This window comes from Symphalangus syndactylus, chromosome 5 (genome assembly GCF_028878055.3).
Source record: "Symphalangus syndactylus isolate Jambi chromosome 5, NHGRI_mSymSyn1-v2.1_pri, whole genome shotgun sequence".
NCBI lineage: Eukaryota > Metazoa > Chordata > Mammalia > Primates > Hylobatidae > Symphalangus > Symphalangus syndactylus.
The window spans coordinates 25,348,053-25,362,041 of record NC_072427.2 but is presented as its reverse complement, the minus strand read 5'-3'; the positions used below and the strand labels follow the sequence as shown (position 1 = coordinate 25,362,041).

Below are 13,989 nucleotides of genomic sequence, written 5' to 3'. Positions count from 1 at the left end.
CCTTCATGGCTCTGAAAATGCCCTGCAGCATGCCTGGGAGCGACTGGCCTTGAAGGATGTTCCTGGAAAGGTACAGTCTTCCTTCCCGAGCATCACCGAGATGGGGCAGAGCCAGCCTGTGCCTAATACTGCACCAGAGGCTGCTGACAGCTGAACAGGACTCGTGTGTAGACCCCCACGCAGCCACTCTTGGTCTGATGACTCCCCCAGGCTACCTCTGAAGTATGAGCCTATGCAAAGGGTCTCCTCCTACAGGTCTGACTCTACCCTGACTGGTCAGATCTCACAGAGAAATCCCTAGTAGGGGAAGAAGGGGATTGATGCTTCCTTTGCTTGAGAAGTGCTGAAGCCATTTACTGGAATTGCAGGCAGAAAGCCTTGTTTGTTTAGTAACTTGAGCCATGCACAGTTTGGTGAATTGTCCAAGAGCAGAGGTTATCACTGTGTGCTGGGTGAATTCTGAAAAGGAAAAAACTCCTGGTGTCTGGTCTTCCAGTTCTGGTGCAATCTGGGGAAATGAGCACAAATTCTGCCCTGAGTGAGGCCTGTTTCCAAGCCCAATGGCTTTGAGAGTGGCAGCTGCTTGGTGATGCTTCTCCAGGTTGGGGAGAAGCTTTATGTTTATCTTCAGCAGGTCTGTTGTTGGGACTGCTGTGGCCTGGAGGGGGGTGTGGACCTCAGGAGGTAGAAATGGAAGCTGAGGCATCATGGAGAAATGTGGTCCTGGTGCCATCTGTAGCAGGGCTGCTCCCTGTCTACAGACATTTCACGTGTGTACAGCTTCATGTAGCTCTGAAGCTGGCAGTGAGGTGTAGTGACCAGTTGTATTATTTCAAGTGCTGACTTCTCAGATTTGGACCATGGCAGTGTAGGTGGCCTGGCTAGAGCTAGACTTGGTCATATCTCTCATAGTATCCTGTGTCAGCCCACCTGCTGCCTTGAGGTGCCCACACCTGATCACCCTGACATGAGCAAAGAGAGGCTGCAGAAGCACTTAGGTTTACGTTGTGGCTCCTCTCAGCCAGGCCTGCGTGGGGGCTTTCAGTGTCCCATGTCGTAGGGTTCCTGGGTATTTCCTGGGACTTTTTCACAGGGAGCTCTCCCCATCACACACTCTCAGCATCCTCTTCTGACCTTTTAGTGTACAAGGAAACCACGCAGGGATTGTGTTTGCACCTGCTCACTCTCTGTTGCCCCTCCTTTTCCGTGGGCTCTCTGTCCTGTCCAGCACCCGTCTCCAGTACCCGGCAGGGTAACTCCCAGACTGGAAGTATGCTCCAGGTATACCATGTCTGCAGTGATCAGGGAGTTCCCAGCATGGGGCTGTCTCATTCAGTCTGCCTGCTCCGGGTCTAAGGTTCCCTTCCCATAGCAGACAGGAGACTCAACTGCTGTCAACAGTTTAAGGATGCTCTTTATTGAGATCTTATAAAATTCTCCTTTCATGTTCTTTAACTAAGATGGGTACCTCACTGTTCAGATTAAACTTAGGAGGTCCCCATTAGGAGCAGAGTTGGAAAAGAAACACAAGTCAGTTGTGCAGTGGGTTGAACCTCTTCTTTCTGTGCCTTTATTTCCATAGCTGTGCTCTTGGAGCCAAGCTGTGGGTCCTCTTAGCACAGCGGAGGTGTCTTTGAAGCTGACAGCTCCACCTGTGTCCCCAACTGTCAATTCTGTGGAGTCCCGGTCCTGCTTCCCTGTACATAGGAGTTAATTTCTTTATTGACGCTACTCAACCCCGAGCAAGCATGTGGCGCACATGCAAGTCACAGACACCAGGTTCACAGGCTCACTCCTGCAGCTCCTCCAGGCAGACCCCAAATTGTCCCCTCACTCTGGGGAGGAGATGGCCTTGCCCCAGCAAACATCGTCTTGGAGATGTGTCCTTCTGTGTTCACAAGATGGCATCATCCCCCTGCCTTGATGAAGGCTTCAAAATGAAACTGTACGTACATATGTGTATGTCACTTACTTATCAAATCTTGTTGCTAAGTAATTGGCAGCTGTCAGTCATTTTGACATTCTGCTGGTAACTCAGTATTATTTCATAAAATATAAAGTGCTTGGAGGATTTTCTGGACTAGGCAATGAATACAATCAGTTTTTAAGCAGTTGCCCTAAGGCCATCTTCTTCATACACCTTATCTCACAGATTGGGTTCACAGAGCACTGTGGCGAAATTGCTTTAGATCTCTGTTTAAGAATCATATGAAGATTTTTCGCCTGCAGAATATTTATAAAGCAAGATGGTCTGTGCCACTATGGGAAAGCTCTTTGGATAATAGCATCAGAAGCAAGTGTGCATCAGCCCTACATTGAAGCAGTGGCCACAGTGACCAGCTGAGGGGTTTGGAGGCTCAATGGAAGGGGTTTAAGGGAGGGCTCTGGTTTGTATTTTGAGAAACATCAGTCTGGCCACACCATGAAGTCTAAACTGGAGGGTGAGACTGGAGAAAAAGGCTGGGAAAAGGTGGTTGGGGACAAGGGGAAAAGTGGTGACAGCAGGCAGTCAGCATGGACTGGAGAAGGTGGGAGAGAACCGGGAAACAGCTGCAAGAGCTTTGACACAGATGGAATTTTGAGGGACGGGAGCAATTTCACGTGTGCTGAATCGAAGATAAGTAGGAATGGCTATTGCCTGGTGATACTGATGGGTGGGGAGCAGCTGACACGTGGTTGGAGTAGAGGAGGGGGCTGTGGGTGGTGCCTAATGAGGGAGATCCCGGAAGTCAGGCTGAAGAGCTGGAATGCAGACTCTAGGTGGTGTGAGCGCATGGGAGGAAAACGGGTTCTCCAGGGTGTCTGGCGGGCAAGTGCGGGGCGGTGGCGTGCAGCCCTGGACCTAACTCATGTGTGTACTGCCCATAATCTTACAACGCCCATCAGCGGCCAGGGTGCCTGCCCAGCATCTTACAAGGTCAGCAGCCTCAGCCAACTGTCTCTGTGTTCCGTCAACCCCATTGGGCCTTGATGAAGTGTAGGCTGGCAAGGTGGGCCTCACCCTCCTCTGAGAGCTCCTCCAGGCCTTTCTTGCTGCACCTTGGTTGTCTCGTGACAAGCTCCTGGCTGAGGAGTCAAATGCAAGAGACGTTGGTGAAGACCCAGTTCAGGGTGGGCTGCCACCACTAATTTACCTAATTTATGGAGAGATGGAAAAGGAAGTCCTGTGTCTCCTCCAGGGAAGGGTTCCTGAATGCACTAAATAACTCAACAATCTCTAACCAAATCCCCTCCTTTTCATCGCTTTCTTTCATTATGATTGCCCCGCCCCAACCCATTCTTCACTGGTTACCTCTACCTACCCCCGAGTCAACAAGCCCTGCCTGATTACGCAGCGCTGCCGTTTCTCCTGGAGAGTATATGCCCTTCCTTACCAGAGTGGCTGTGCTCTGTGGACCAAGGGCATTTGTGCTGGGGCTGGTGTTTCCACCATTCCAGTGGGTTGGCTGCAGAGTTATCCTTTGTGGGTGGGAGGAGAACACCAGGCCTCAGGAATCTCCCTGCTGGTCGCAGCCTCCATCTCCTCCTCCTTGACCCTGAACCTCTCCCGCAACTTGCACCTCCCCCGAGAAGCCAGCCATAGAGGCAGAGAGCATCATGGGTCTTATCAGCCTGCCATGCACGACAGCTTTCCCTTTACTGTCCAGCAAGGTTTCCCAGCTTCTCATGCTCCTTGGCCCCTCTCCTCCAGGGCCCATCTCTACCCCTCCATCTAGGCCTGCCTCCTCACCACCCTCAAATGCTTCTTCCCAATTGCAGGCCTTTATTTGATCCTGCTGATCCCCTCCCCAAAATAGACCTCCTCTACTTGCTGACAGGTAGGCCCAGCTCTCTCCCAGTTCCTCCTCCCTACCTCTACCAGCACCCTCAGCCCCAGGACCACCTCCTCCTCTTCGCTATCGTTCTTGATTGTGGTTTTTGCTTTCCACCTGCCTTTAGAAGCATTTAATCGTACTCTGCGTTTCATTTCCACTATGCGAGGTGTATGTTTTATTTTCATAGTTAACCCCCCCACTGCTTGAGGACAGAGTTGGGCATTCCTTGTTTTCTCTACCACTCCTCCCCTCATGGGGTCTGGAAGGTGCATGGTGGATGGCTCAGGTTGCTCTGCAGTGACCTCTACTGCAGTCTCACTTCCCCTCGGTCTGTGTGTTCAGAGGCCCTCAGCACGTGCTACTTGGTGTCATCAGGGCTGACTGGCACGTCTGTTCCCCAATCTGGGAGGATGGGCTGTTAAGCTAATTAATACATGCAGTGTCTGGAGGCAGCCCTGCCTGAGTTGTTTTTTTCTTGCTTTTAGTGTCACTCTCATTTTTTGAACACCAGTGAAACCCTAAATCCTGCAGCAGACATGGGATTTATTTTTAGATAATTCTTTTATCCCAAGTAACAGCTTTGTCTTTGAGTCGTTGAACTGGGTTAGCTGTGATTCCTTCAAGCCTAAAGGTAAAAAGCCTGGGTTGGAAACATTCTACCAGCCCTTCTGCTAGTTTTTTATCATAACACATCACAGAGATTGCATTCATTAATTCCTTTGCAATGCGTTTTTATTTTAAATTGGCTATTTATTGTTTCATAAGCTAGGGGTGTACCTGTTTTGTTACTATGCTGCAGAAAATCTGTTGGGCATAGAACAAAGGCTTGTTCACAACTTTAAAGTAAATTTGTAGCATTATTGGTTTACTTAGCGACACAAAGAATGGCAAGACTATATAGTGCTTCTTACTGCAAGATATAATATGTAAATATTATTTATAATATATTACATACTTATATTTATATATTACATATTTATATGTAATAAATATGTAAAGATACAACATGTAAACCACATACTGAGGCCGACAGTAACCACATTTGTGTGTGTGCGTGCGCACTTGTGTATATCCATGTACAGATTCATGTGTGCACAGGTTGGAGTGCAGTGGTGTGATCTCAGCTTACTGCAACCTCCACCTCCCAGGTTCAAGCAATTCTTGTGCTTCAGCCTCCCAAGTAGCTGGGATTACAGGCATATGCTACCATGCCCAGCTAATTTTTGTATTTTTAGTAGAGATGGGGTTTTACCATGTTGGTCAGGCTGGTCTCAAACTTCTGGCTTTAAGTAATCTGCACACCTCGGCCTCCCAAAGTGCTGGGATTACAGATGTGAGCCACTGTGCCCAGCCCTCGTGTCTCAATTTTTTATGCTTACAAAAATACCTCAGGCATATGGGAGTAATTAGAAGATTTTGATATGTATTTAGAGATTGAGACTATAGACATCCATGCTTCCAACATGTAGATGTAAGAGCTTGCTGAAGCATCAGAAGGGCCGTTTTGCCCAATAGTCATTCAAAGCACTCAGCTGTTAGGTGGTAGCCCTTAGTTCCTGATCGTTTGGTGTTAATGGTTTTATCCCATTAGATAGTAATCCCTAATCTGATACTTCTCTTTTTTCCCCTCTCCTGATCTCCTGCTTTCTGGAAAGAGAGAATCATAGTGAAATCGAAAGGCGCAGACGGAACAAGATGACTCAGTACATCACGGAGCTCTCCGACATGGTCCCCACATGCAGTGCACTGGCTCGGAAGCCAGACAAGCTCACCATCCTCCGCATGGCCGTCTCGCACATGAAGTCCATGAGGGGTACAGGGAACAAGTCCACCGATGGCGCATACAAGCCTTCCTTCCTCACAGAGCAGGTACCGTGGTCATCACATCACCATTGGAAAGGGGGGAGAATCCCAGTGTCACCAAGATGAAATAAACTACATGGGGAACCAGGGCTCAAGGTTGAGGAAGGAATGAAGCCAAGATGTTTTGTTTCCATTTTTCTCTAAGAAGCTGTCTTCAAAAGAGGGTTTGTCTGATCTTTGGGTCTTCTGCTTTTATGTTTCCCATAACCTTAATGAGATGTCACTCAAAAAAATATATTGAGCATCTGAACATCGTGCTTAGCACACTGACACAGAAAGAAGTTAGTAAAAACGCTGTGTGCTGGAATTGTGCTGATACAATCAGCCTATGAAAGTGATGGTATATGGAAAAAGCTCTGCATCACTGATCATTAGAGAAGTGCAAATCAAAACCACTATGAGATACCATCTCACTCCAGTCAGAATGGCTATTACTAAAAAGTCGGAAAATAACAGATGCTAGTGAGGTTGCAGAGAAAAGGGAACACTTATACACTGCTGGTGGGAGTGTAAACTAGCTCAACCATTGTGGAAAGCAGTGTGGAGGTTCCTCAAAGAGCTAAAAACAGAAATTCTATTTGACCCAGCAACCCCATTACTGGGTTTATACCCAAGGGAATATAAATCGTTCTACATAAAGACATATGCATATGTATGTTCATGGCAGCACTATTAATAGCAAAGACATGGACTCAACATAAATGTTCATCAATGACAGATTGGATAAAGAAAATGTGGTACGTATACACCATGGAATACTACACAGCCATATAAAAGAATGAGATCATGTCCTTTGCAGGAACATGGATGGAGCTGGAGGTCACTATCCATAACAAACTAATGCAGGAACAGAAAACCAAATACCACATGTTCCCACTTGTAAGTGGGGGCTGAATGATGAGAACACACGGACACAAAGAGGGGAACAACAGACACTGGAGCCTCCTAGAGAGTGGAGGAGGGAGAGGATCAGAAAAAATAACTAATGGGTACTGGGCTTAGGATCTGGGTGATGAAATAATCTGTATAACAAATTCTCATGACATGAGTTTGCTCCCTTGGCAGTATGTAACAAACCTGCATGTGTACCCCTGAACTTAAAAGTTAAAGAAAAAAGACAGTGATGGCAGCAGTAGTGATGATAGTGGCTGCGATCAGAGCACTTAGCCGGCTGGCATTTGCTGGGTGCCTGGTGTGAGTCATAGCTTTCTGTGAAATATCTCATTTACTACTTACTCTAGCCCTGTGAAGAAGCCACTATTATTTAGCTCTGTTTTATTGATGAGGAAGCTGAGGCTTAGAAAGAGTCAGCAGATTGCTCAGGGTTAATCCGCTGCTTAGTGGAGGAGCCAAGATTGGGTCCAGTGAAGACAGGCTGGTAGGACCCCAAAGCCATATTTTTAACACCTACACTAGTCTTTGACTAGTTGGCAAGAAGAAACACATAAAATAGCTAGTGAGGTCGTATTTTATAAGTAGATTTACATGAGCCAGAGGCCTGTGTTCAGGTTCTTTGTATTTCCATGTGCTGGTCATAGGGCGAGTTGGCAAATACTCTAAGCTTCAGTGTGCTCATCTGTGAAATGAACATAAAGCTTTTGCTTTCCTGTCTCCGAGAGCTTTTGCAGGATAAATGAGATGATGGATTTGAAAGCGCTTCATTGTGTACAGCCGGTGGTGGGGGATTGGGTGGGGAGGTGAAATGATACAGTTGTCAGGGCATGCAGTTAGGAAATGCAAAAGTATGTAGGGTATAGGGTCCTAAAAGTAATGGAGGATTTAACAGGACACAGCGTGTGGCCAAGCTGAAATAGAGTGGAAGTGTCCTGGTATATCAAGAGGGACTTCTCAGGACAGAGACAGTATTGGCATAGAAAGGAGCCACAAAAAATACCTGGAAAGAGGGGAGCAGAAGGGATTTCACAAAAAGGGAAGAGTGTGTACAGAACCTCAGAGGCAAGAATGAAAAAGATTTTGTTGAGAGACAGAATGATTTATTCTGCTAGAGTCGAGACTCGATTTATGTCATGGAAGTTAGGTTTAAAAAGAATAAGGGACGAGAAACTAACGTTTATTACTGTCTGCTCTGTGGCAGACACTTTAGCAAGCACTTCACCTATTTGATCCCTTTTTAAATCATCCCAGGGGTCATGGGAGCCCTCCCTTGGCAGATGTTAGGAAGGTCCAGCAGTGGTAATATCTGCCACCTGGAGGACAGAAACTGTGGTGGTCAGGGCAGGAACTTCAAGCCTCATTTCCACCTCTGTAAAAATAAATGCAGTGATAGCTCCCAGCTCGTGTGGTTGTGGTGAGGAAGGCAACAAGCATAGACTGTTTAACATGGGCCTGAGGTATAATGAAGGGTGAACAGCTGGTAAGTAACAGACAGAAATTATTAAGCACTGCTAGCTGCTAGAATCAGTTTTTTGTCTATATTTTTTTAATCTTCACCAAAAAACCTACAGGGTCAATGTTTGAAATGAATCTCGTTATCTTTAAGTGACTGAGGATTATGAAAGTGGCATGAAGAGAGAAGGCAGCTATGCAGGTCAGATGAGCCCTACCTTTGTTCCTCTCCCAGCTGCTTGGATGGTGATGATAACGGTTACATTTATGGAGCACCTACTGTGTGCCAGGCCCTTACTAAGTCCTCACACACAGCATCTCATTTAACCTTGCAAGAGCTCACTGAAAAAAATTACTGAGGGCGTGAAGTAACATGCCCAAAGTTGCACAGCTAAGTGGGAGAGCCATAGATGATAGTCTCCTTTTACTCCAGAATACATGCTCTTAACCATGACTGTTTGTTTTCTTGGAGTGTAGAGGCTAGTTCTGGATTCAGGGCACAGGAACTTGGTAGTGATGGATGGTCTCCCAGGGAATAAACATTAGGGAGGAGGGTGGTAAAAAGAGAGTCCGTGATGCGAGTGGGGCTTCATCCTGTAAGACCTCCCCACAGTCTTTGCAAACTGGATAAAAATGTGAATCCATGAGTAAAGTCATTCAGCCTCCACTTCCTCTCCTCCAGTGACAAAGAATTCTGTACTTCCCCAGACATCCTCTTCCGTTTTTAATTCTCTTACAGCTCTTTCTGTTGGGAAGATCATCCCAAAACTGAAAATAAAAATGCTGACCGAATTCCCTGAACTAATTAAGCATCTAGGTGACGCAGAACAGCAGAAGTGCAAAGCAAGAGAAATGGGCAAAATAAACTTATCCTTAAAAAATTCTTGTACCAACTGCTTCTGCCCTGGTTTCCCAGGCAGAGGATGTTAGAATTCCTCCCCAGCCAAGGGCTTAGACACATTTACAAAGCTCCCTGGGTGCTGCTCATCAGCATATCAATGTTCCCTAGTCTCTGGGTCCTTGTACCCTGCTCAGGGACTGGGATTTGGGGCGCCAGACTCTCCACCTTTTGCCTCCACTCTGCTGGCGGTCCCTGTGCTTTACAGTGGGGTTTTCACATAAGATTACATTCAAACAAAGGATTGCCAGCCAAAAAATGTTTGCTAGCTGCTGACCTAAAAGGATAACTTTGTCCGCTGGAGCCTGAACAGTACTTGAAGTGGCTGGAAGGGTGGCCATGGATTACAGTGTCTAGGGAAGACTCAGTGCCTGGCTCCTGCAGGCACAAAGCCCATTTCATTCAGTGGCAAAGGGCTCCTTAGCTTGATGTGAGAATAGTATGGGCAACTACACTTGAGCTGCCTTCAGGCGCTGCAAAGAAAAGACATCTCGTTTTAACAAAGTTGATTTTGCCCCATCCACGTCCTTCTGAGGATAATATCAAGGCTTCCTGCTGCCCCTTCCTTGATCCCAAACAGTTTCCTCCCTGCCTTCAATGACAGTCATGACCCCAGTGAATCAATGTGAGTGCAGGGTTGATGCTCCTGACCTCTTCTCACTGTAAAGTGATATGGATAATGCTGTATTCCCTGCTGCCTCCCAGAGTTACTCTGAGAGTCTTTTGAGATGATGGTGATTATTGTCAGTTCTGGAAATCTGACAGAAATGCAAATGTAAGGGGATACTCTTATAGCCAGTGACAGCATTCAGCTCAGAAATACGGGAAGAGAAAAGGAACAAGAGGGTATTTTCAGTACGGCAAGCTGTGGGTGGGGAGACACGTGGTCTCTTTCGTTCTCCCTTCTCACCTTCCCCTTCCCCCTCCCTTCCTTCTATCTAGCACCTTTTGTGCCAAGCACTATCTGTTGGGCCCTTCTGCTCCAATGACATGACTACAGTTTCAATATGTGGCGAAGCTGCTCACGCCTCTGGCAACCCAGCACCTTCTGGTGATCACTCATTGCTCTCCCATCCCCCTAGGCTAGAAATTTTCTCTCTCCCCAACAAAGGACTAATGAAGACAGGCTAACTGTGTTTACAGTAGCTGTATCTTAGGGATGGTGCAAGCTTTGTGCATTTTTCTAGCTTATTTTCCAGAAACAAAGTACTCATTTCCCAAACTATTTGTGTACCAGAATAAATATGCAGATAAAGGAAATTGAAGGCTGCTTTCCCAATAAGAAAGTTTAATCAGCCTGAGTCTGTCAGTGTATTGTTCCAATCATCATCTTTTCTTTGTAGGAACTGAAGCATCTCATCCTTGAAGCAGCTGATGGATTTCTGTTTGTGGTGGCTGCTGAGACAGGGCGAGTGATTTATGTGTCTGACTCCGTCACGCCTGTTCTGAACCAGCCCCAGTCAGAGTGGTTTGGGAGCACACTGTATGAACAGGTGCATCCTGATGACGTGGAGAAGCTGAGAGAGCAACTGTGCACCTCAGAAAACTCAATGACAGGTCAGTGGAGCTCCCTTTATGAGGCTGTTTGACTCTAGAAGACATTCTTTGCCGGGCGTGGTGGCTCACACCTGTAATCCCAGCACTTTGGGAGGCCGAGGCGGGTGGATCACGAGGTCAGGAGATTGAGACCATCCTGGCTAACACGGTGAAACCCCGTCTCTACAAAAAATACAAAAACAAAAAGTTAGCCGGGCGTGGTGGTGGGTGCCTGTAGTCCCAGCTACTCTGGAGGCTGAGGTGGGAGAATGGCATGAACCCAGGAGGCGGAGCTTGCAGTGAGCCAAGATTGTGCCACTACACTCCAGCCTGGGCGACAGAGTGAGACTCCATCTCAAAAAAAAAAAAAAAAAAAAAAAAGAAATTCTTTTAGTAAACAGGCCAGGAAACTGGAGGCCGTAAAAAGCTGCCTAAAGGTGAGGGAATATATGTGAGTTGGCCTGTGTGATAGCTTCATTCATTCAATAACATTTAAAAATCCATTTTTAACACATCACCTTTTTCTGTATTTTACCTGCAATTAGTATACATTACCACTAGAGGTTGTCATTGATATATTAGCCAGATCCATGTGCCCTATTTGAAGTTTGTCCAGTAAGCATGTGATTTTCTGTGATCCTGACCATAAACATTCATTACCCAGGCCTTAGTTACCTGAAATCTAGTTCCTTATTGAAATGTTTAAATATAGTCAATTGTACTCATACATGTTTCTAAAAATCACTGCAGTATACACAATCATGCAATTAAAAACTACAGGGCTTATAGAGAAAAAGTGGTTTGGAAGCACAACACTCAATAATTTGTCAGATAAAAGCAAAAATAAAAACCTATTATAAGTGGTAGCACAGCTTTAACATTAAGTGGTTAAGAAATGTATACATCTTACCATACATATGGCAGTTGAGTTGAAAATGACCTAAAGTTTGCTTATGGAGGTGGCCTCAGAAGGTGTGGTCATTTGTATGTTATTGTGAAATGGTAGGAGGACAGTCATGTGAAATCAGACGGAGAGTTTTAACTCCAAATGTGGATGAGTGTGGCTAATAACACACTGTGGACCGAGAGAGCTGACTGATGTCTGAGGTATGTGAATTTTGTGTATTTCCATGTAGCTTGGGTTCAGCTAGGCACAACCTTTTTATGTTCATCTAGTTTTTCTTACAGATAAGCAAACACAAAATTCACAATATGCTCAGATTGTTCCTTAATATGTCAATCACATTGGAACAAATTTGCATTGTTGAAGCAGGAGTTATAGAAGCGTTATACCAAAATATTTGCATTCTGCTCTATGACAGATATATTTGTGTTGTCATTCTCCCTGACCACATTGTGAGCTGTTGTATTCCCACTTTTGTGTCTGCCTGCAGTGCTAAACTAAGTGCTTTGCCCATAGTAGGCCTTCAGCAGAAGCCTGATGAATTAGTGAGTGTGTTGTTTATTGTGGTCAGCCTAGGATGCCATAACAAAATACCACAGAATGGGTTACTTAAATAACGGAAATGTATTTTCTCATAGTTCTGGAGGCTGGGCATTCAATGTCCTAATCCATTTGGGCTGCTATAACAAAATACAATAAACTGAATAGCTTTTATGTAACAGAAATTCATTTCTCACTGATATGGTTTAGATCTGTGTCCTCACCCAAATATCATGTTCAATTGTAATTCCCAATGTTGGGGGCAGGCCCTGATGGGAGGTGATTGGATCATGGGGGTGGGTTCGCCTGAATGGTTTAGTACCATCCTCTTGGTCCTGCTCTCGTGATAGTGAGTGAGTTCTCACAAGATCTGGTTGTGTGTAGTACCTCCCCACTCTCTCTCTTAAGAGTTTCTGCTTCTACCATGTAAGACACCTGCTTCCCTTCACCTTCCGCCATGATTGTAAGTTTCCTGAGGCCTCCCCAGAGGCCAAGCAGATATCAGCATCATGCTTTTTGTACAGCCTGCAGAATGATGAGCCAATTAAACCTCTTTTCTTTGTAAATTACCCAGTCTCAGGTATTTGTTTATACAATGGGAGAACAGACTAATACAGTCACAGTTCTAGAGGCTGGGAAGTCCAAGATCAAGGCACCTTGATGTCTGGCAAGGGCCTACTTTCTAGATGTTGCCTTCTAGCTGTGTCCTCACATGGTGGAAGGGACTAGCTATCTATCTAGGATCTGTTTTATAACAGTACCTAATCACCTCCTAAAGGCCCTGTGTCCTAATATCATCATCTGGGAGATTAGAATTTCAGCGTATGAATCTGGGGAGAGCATAAGCATTTAGTCCATTGCATTCAAGATCAGTATGTCATCAGGTTTGTTGTCTCCTAAGGCCCTTCTCCTTGATTTGGAGATGGCCACCTTCTTGCATTCTCACAAAAATTATAACCAGCCTAAGTGTAGGTCTCTCCTCTGTGTGCACGAATCTTTGGTGTCTCTCCTTCTTCTTATGAGGACACCAGTCACTAAATTAGGGCTCACCCATATGATCTCATTTAAGCTTAACAATCTCTTTAAAAGTCCTGTCTCCCAAATACAGTCACATTCTGGGGTACTGGGGATTAAGACTTTAACATACCAATTTTAGTGGGGAACACAATTCCACCTATAATAACACTTATGATAAGACTGAGTTAGATGTTGCTAAAAGTGAGAGGTGTACAGCTGTTTCGGAAGGATATTAGTAATTTTCTCAGTGCTGGTGATCAAAGATGTAAAAAAGGAGGAAGCGGGTAGAGAATTAAGGTGTAAGGACAGTGTCTTTTTCTCCTGGCAGTAAGCTTTGATGTGCTTGTAAAACAGCGATGCTGAAATAAGCTCAGAAAGACTTTTTCTGCTACCCCATTCTCCTGCCTGAATTAGCAAACTCCATATGGAAATCCTAAGGAACACACCTTATAAAGTTAAATATTTGGGAGGGATGTAAAAGGGGAAAACCAACCAACCAGGAAATGTTGGTTCGACAGCTGAAATCACCTTCTCTGGAAAGTGCTGTCTTTCCCAGACTTCTACATGTGACCACAGGATGTGGCTTTTGGAAACCCAGTCAGGAGACCCAGCTGGGGAAGCTGCCAGGGAAGTGATGGTCAAGGCAGGTCAGGCTCTGGCCAAGGGTGTAGCCAGCTGGTTCATCATAGTTCAGTGGACATTTCTGTCCATGTGAAGTCTGAATGTGTCTGGGAGAGTTTAAACAGGCGATGTGAACCACATCTGGACAGAAATGTCCTCGGAGTGGACACTGGACTGTGGCCAAGGCAACCAGAACTAGTACAGTGGAGGGTGTCCTCCAGGATGCCAGAGAAGGCCCTGTGAAAGGTGAAGAGCCAGGTCTTTGAGTTCGCCTATGGGCCGAGTCCCTCTTGTGAGGAACAAGATGAGGCTGGAGAAGTGGGTTCTTATTCTTAGGGTGGAAGAGAAGACAGGGTCTCTTTCACAGTCATAGGGTGTGATGTGACTTTCCTAGAACATGCAACAAACCCTTGTTGATTCTGTGGGGGAGAGCTTGGAAGAGCTCTCTG

At 45.8% G+C, this 13,989-nt stretch overlaps 1 protein-coding gene across 7 annotated transcripts in view; it reads left to right on the top strand.

The window, feature by feature from the left end:
• The window catches only part of ARNT2 (aryl hydrocarbon receptor nuclear translocator 2), a 200,999-nt gene that overhangs the window by 62,012 nt on the left and 124,998 nt on the right, over positions 1–13,989 (top strand). For all 7 annotated transcript variants that reach the window (XM_055277476.2, XM_055277477.2, XM_063638637.1 and 4 more), the window contains exons 4-5: positions 5,471–5,684; positions 10,266–10,479. In XM_055277476.2, coding sequence (XP_055133451.1) covers positions 5,471–5,684; positions 10,266–10,479 — 428 coding nt within the window. The remainder of the gene's footprint in view (positions 1–5,470; positions 5,685–10,265; positions 10,480–13,989) is intronic.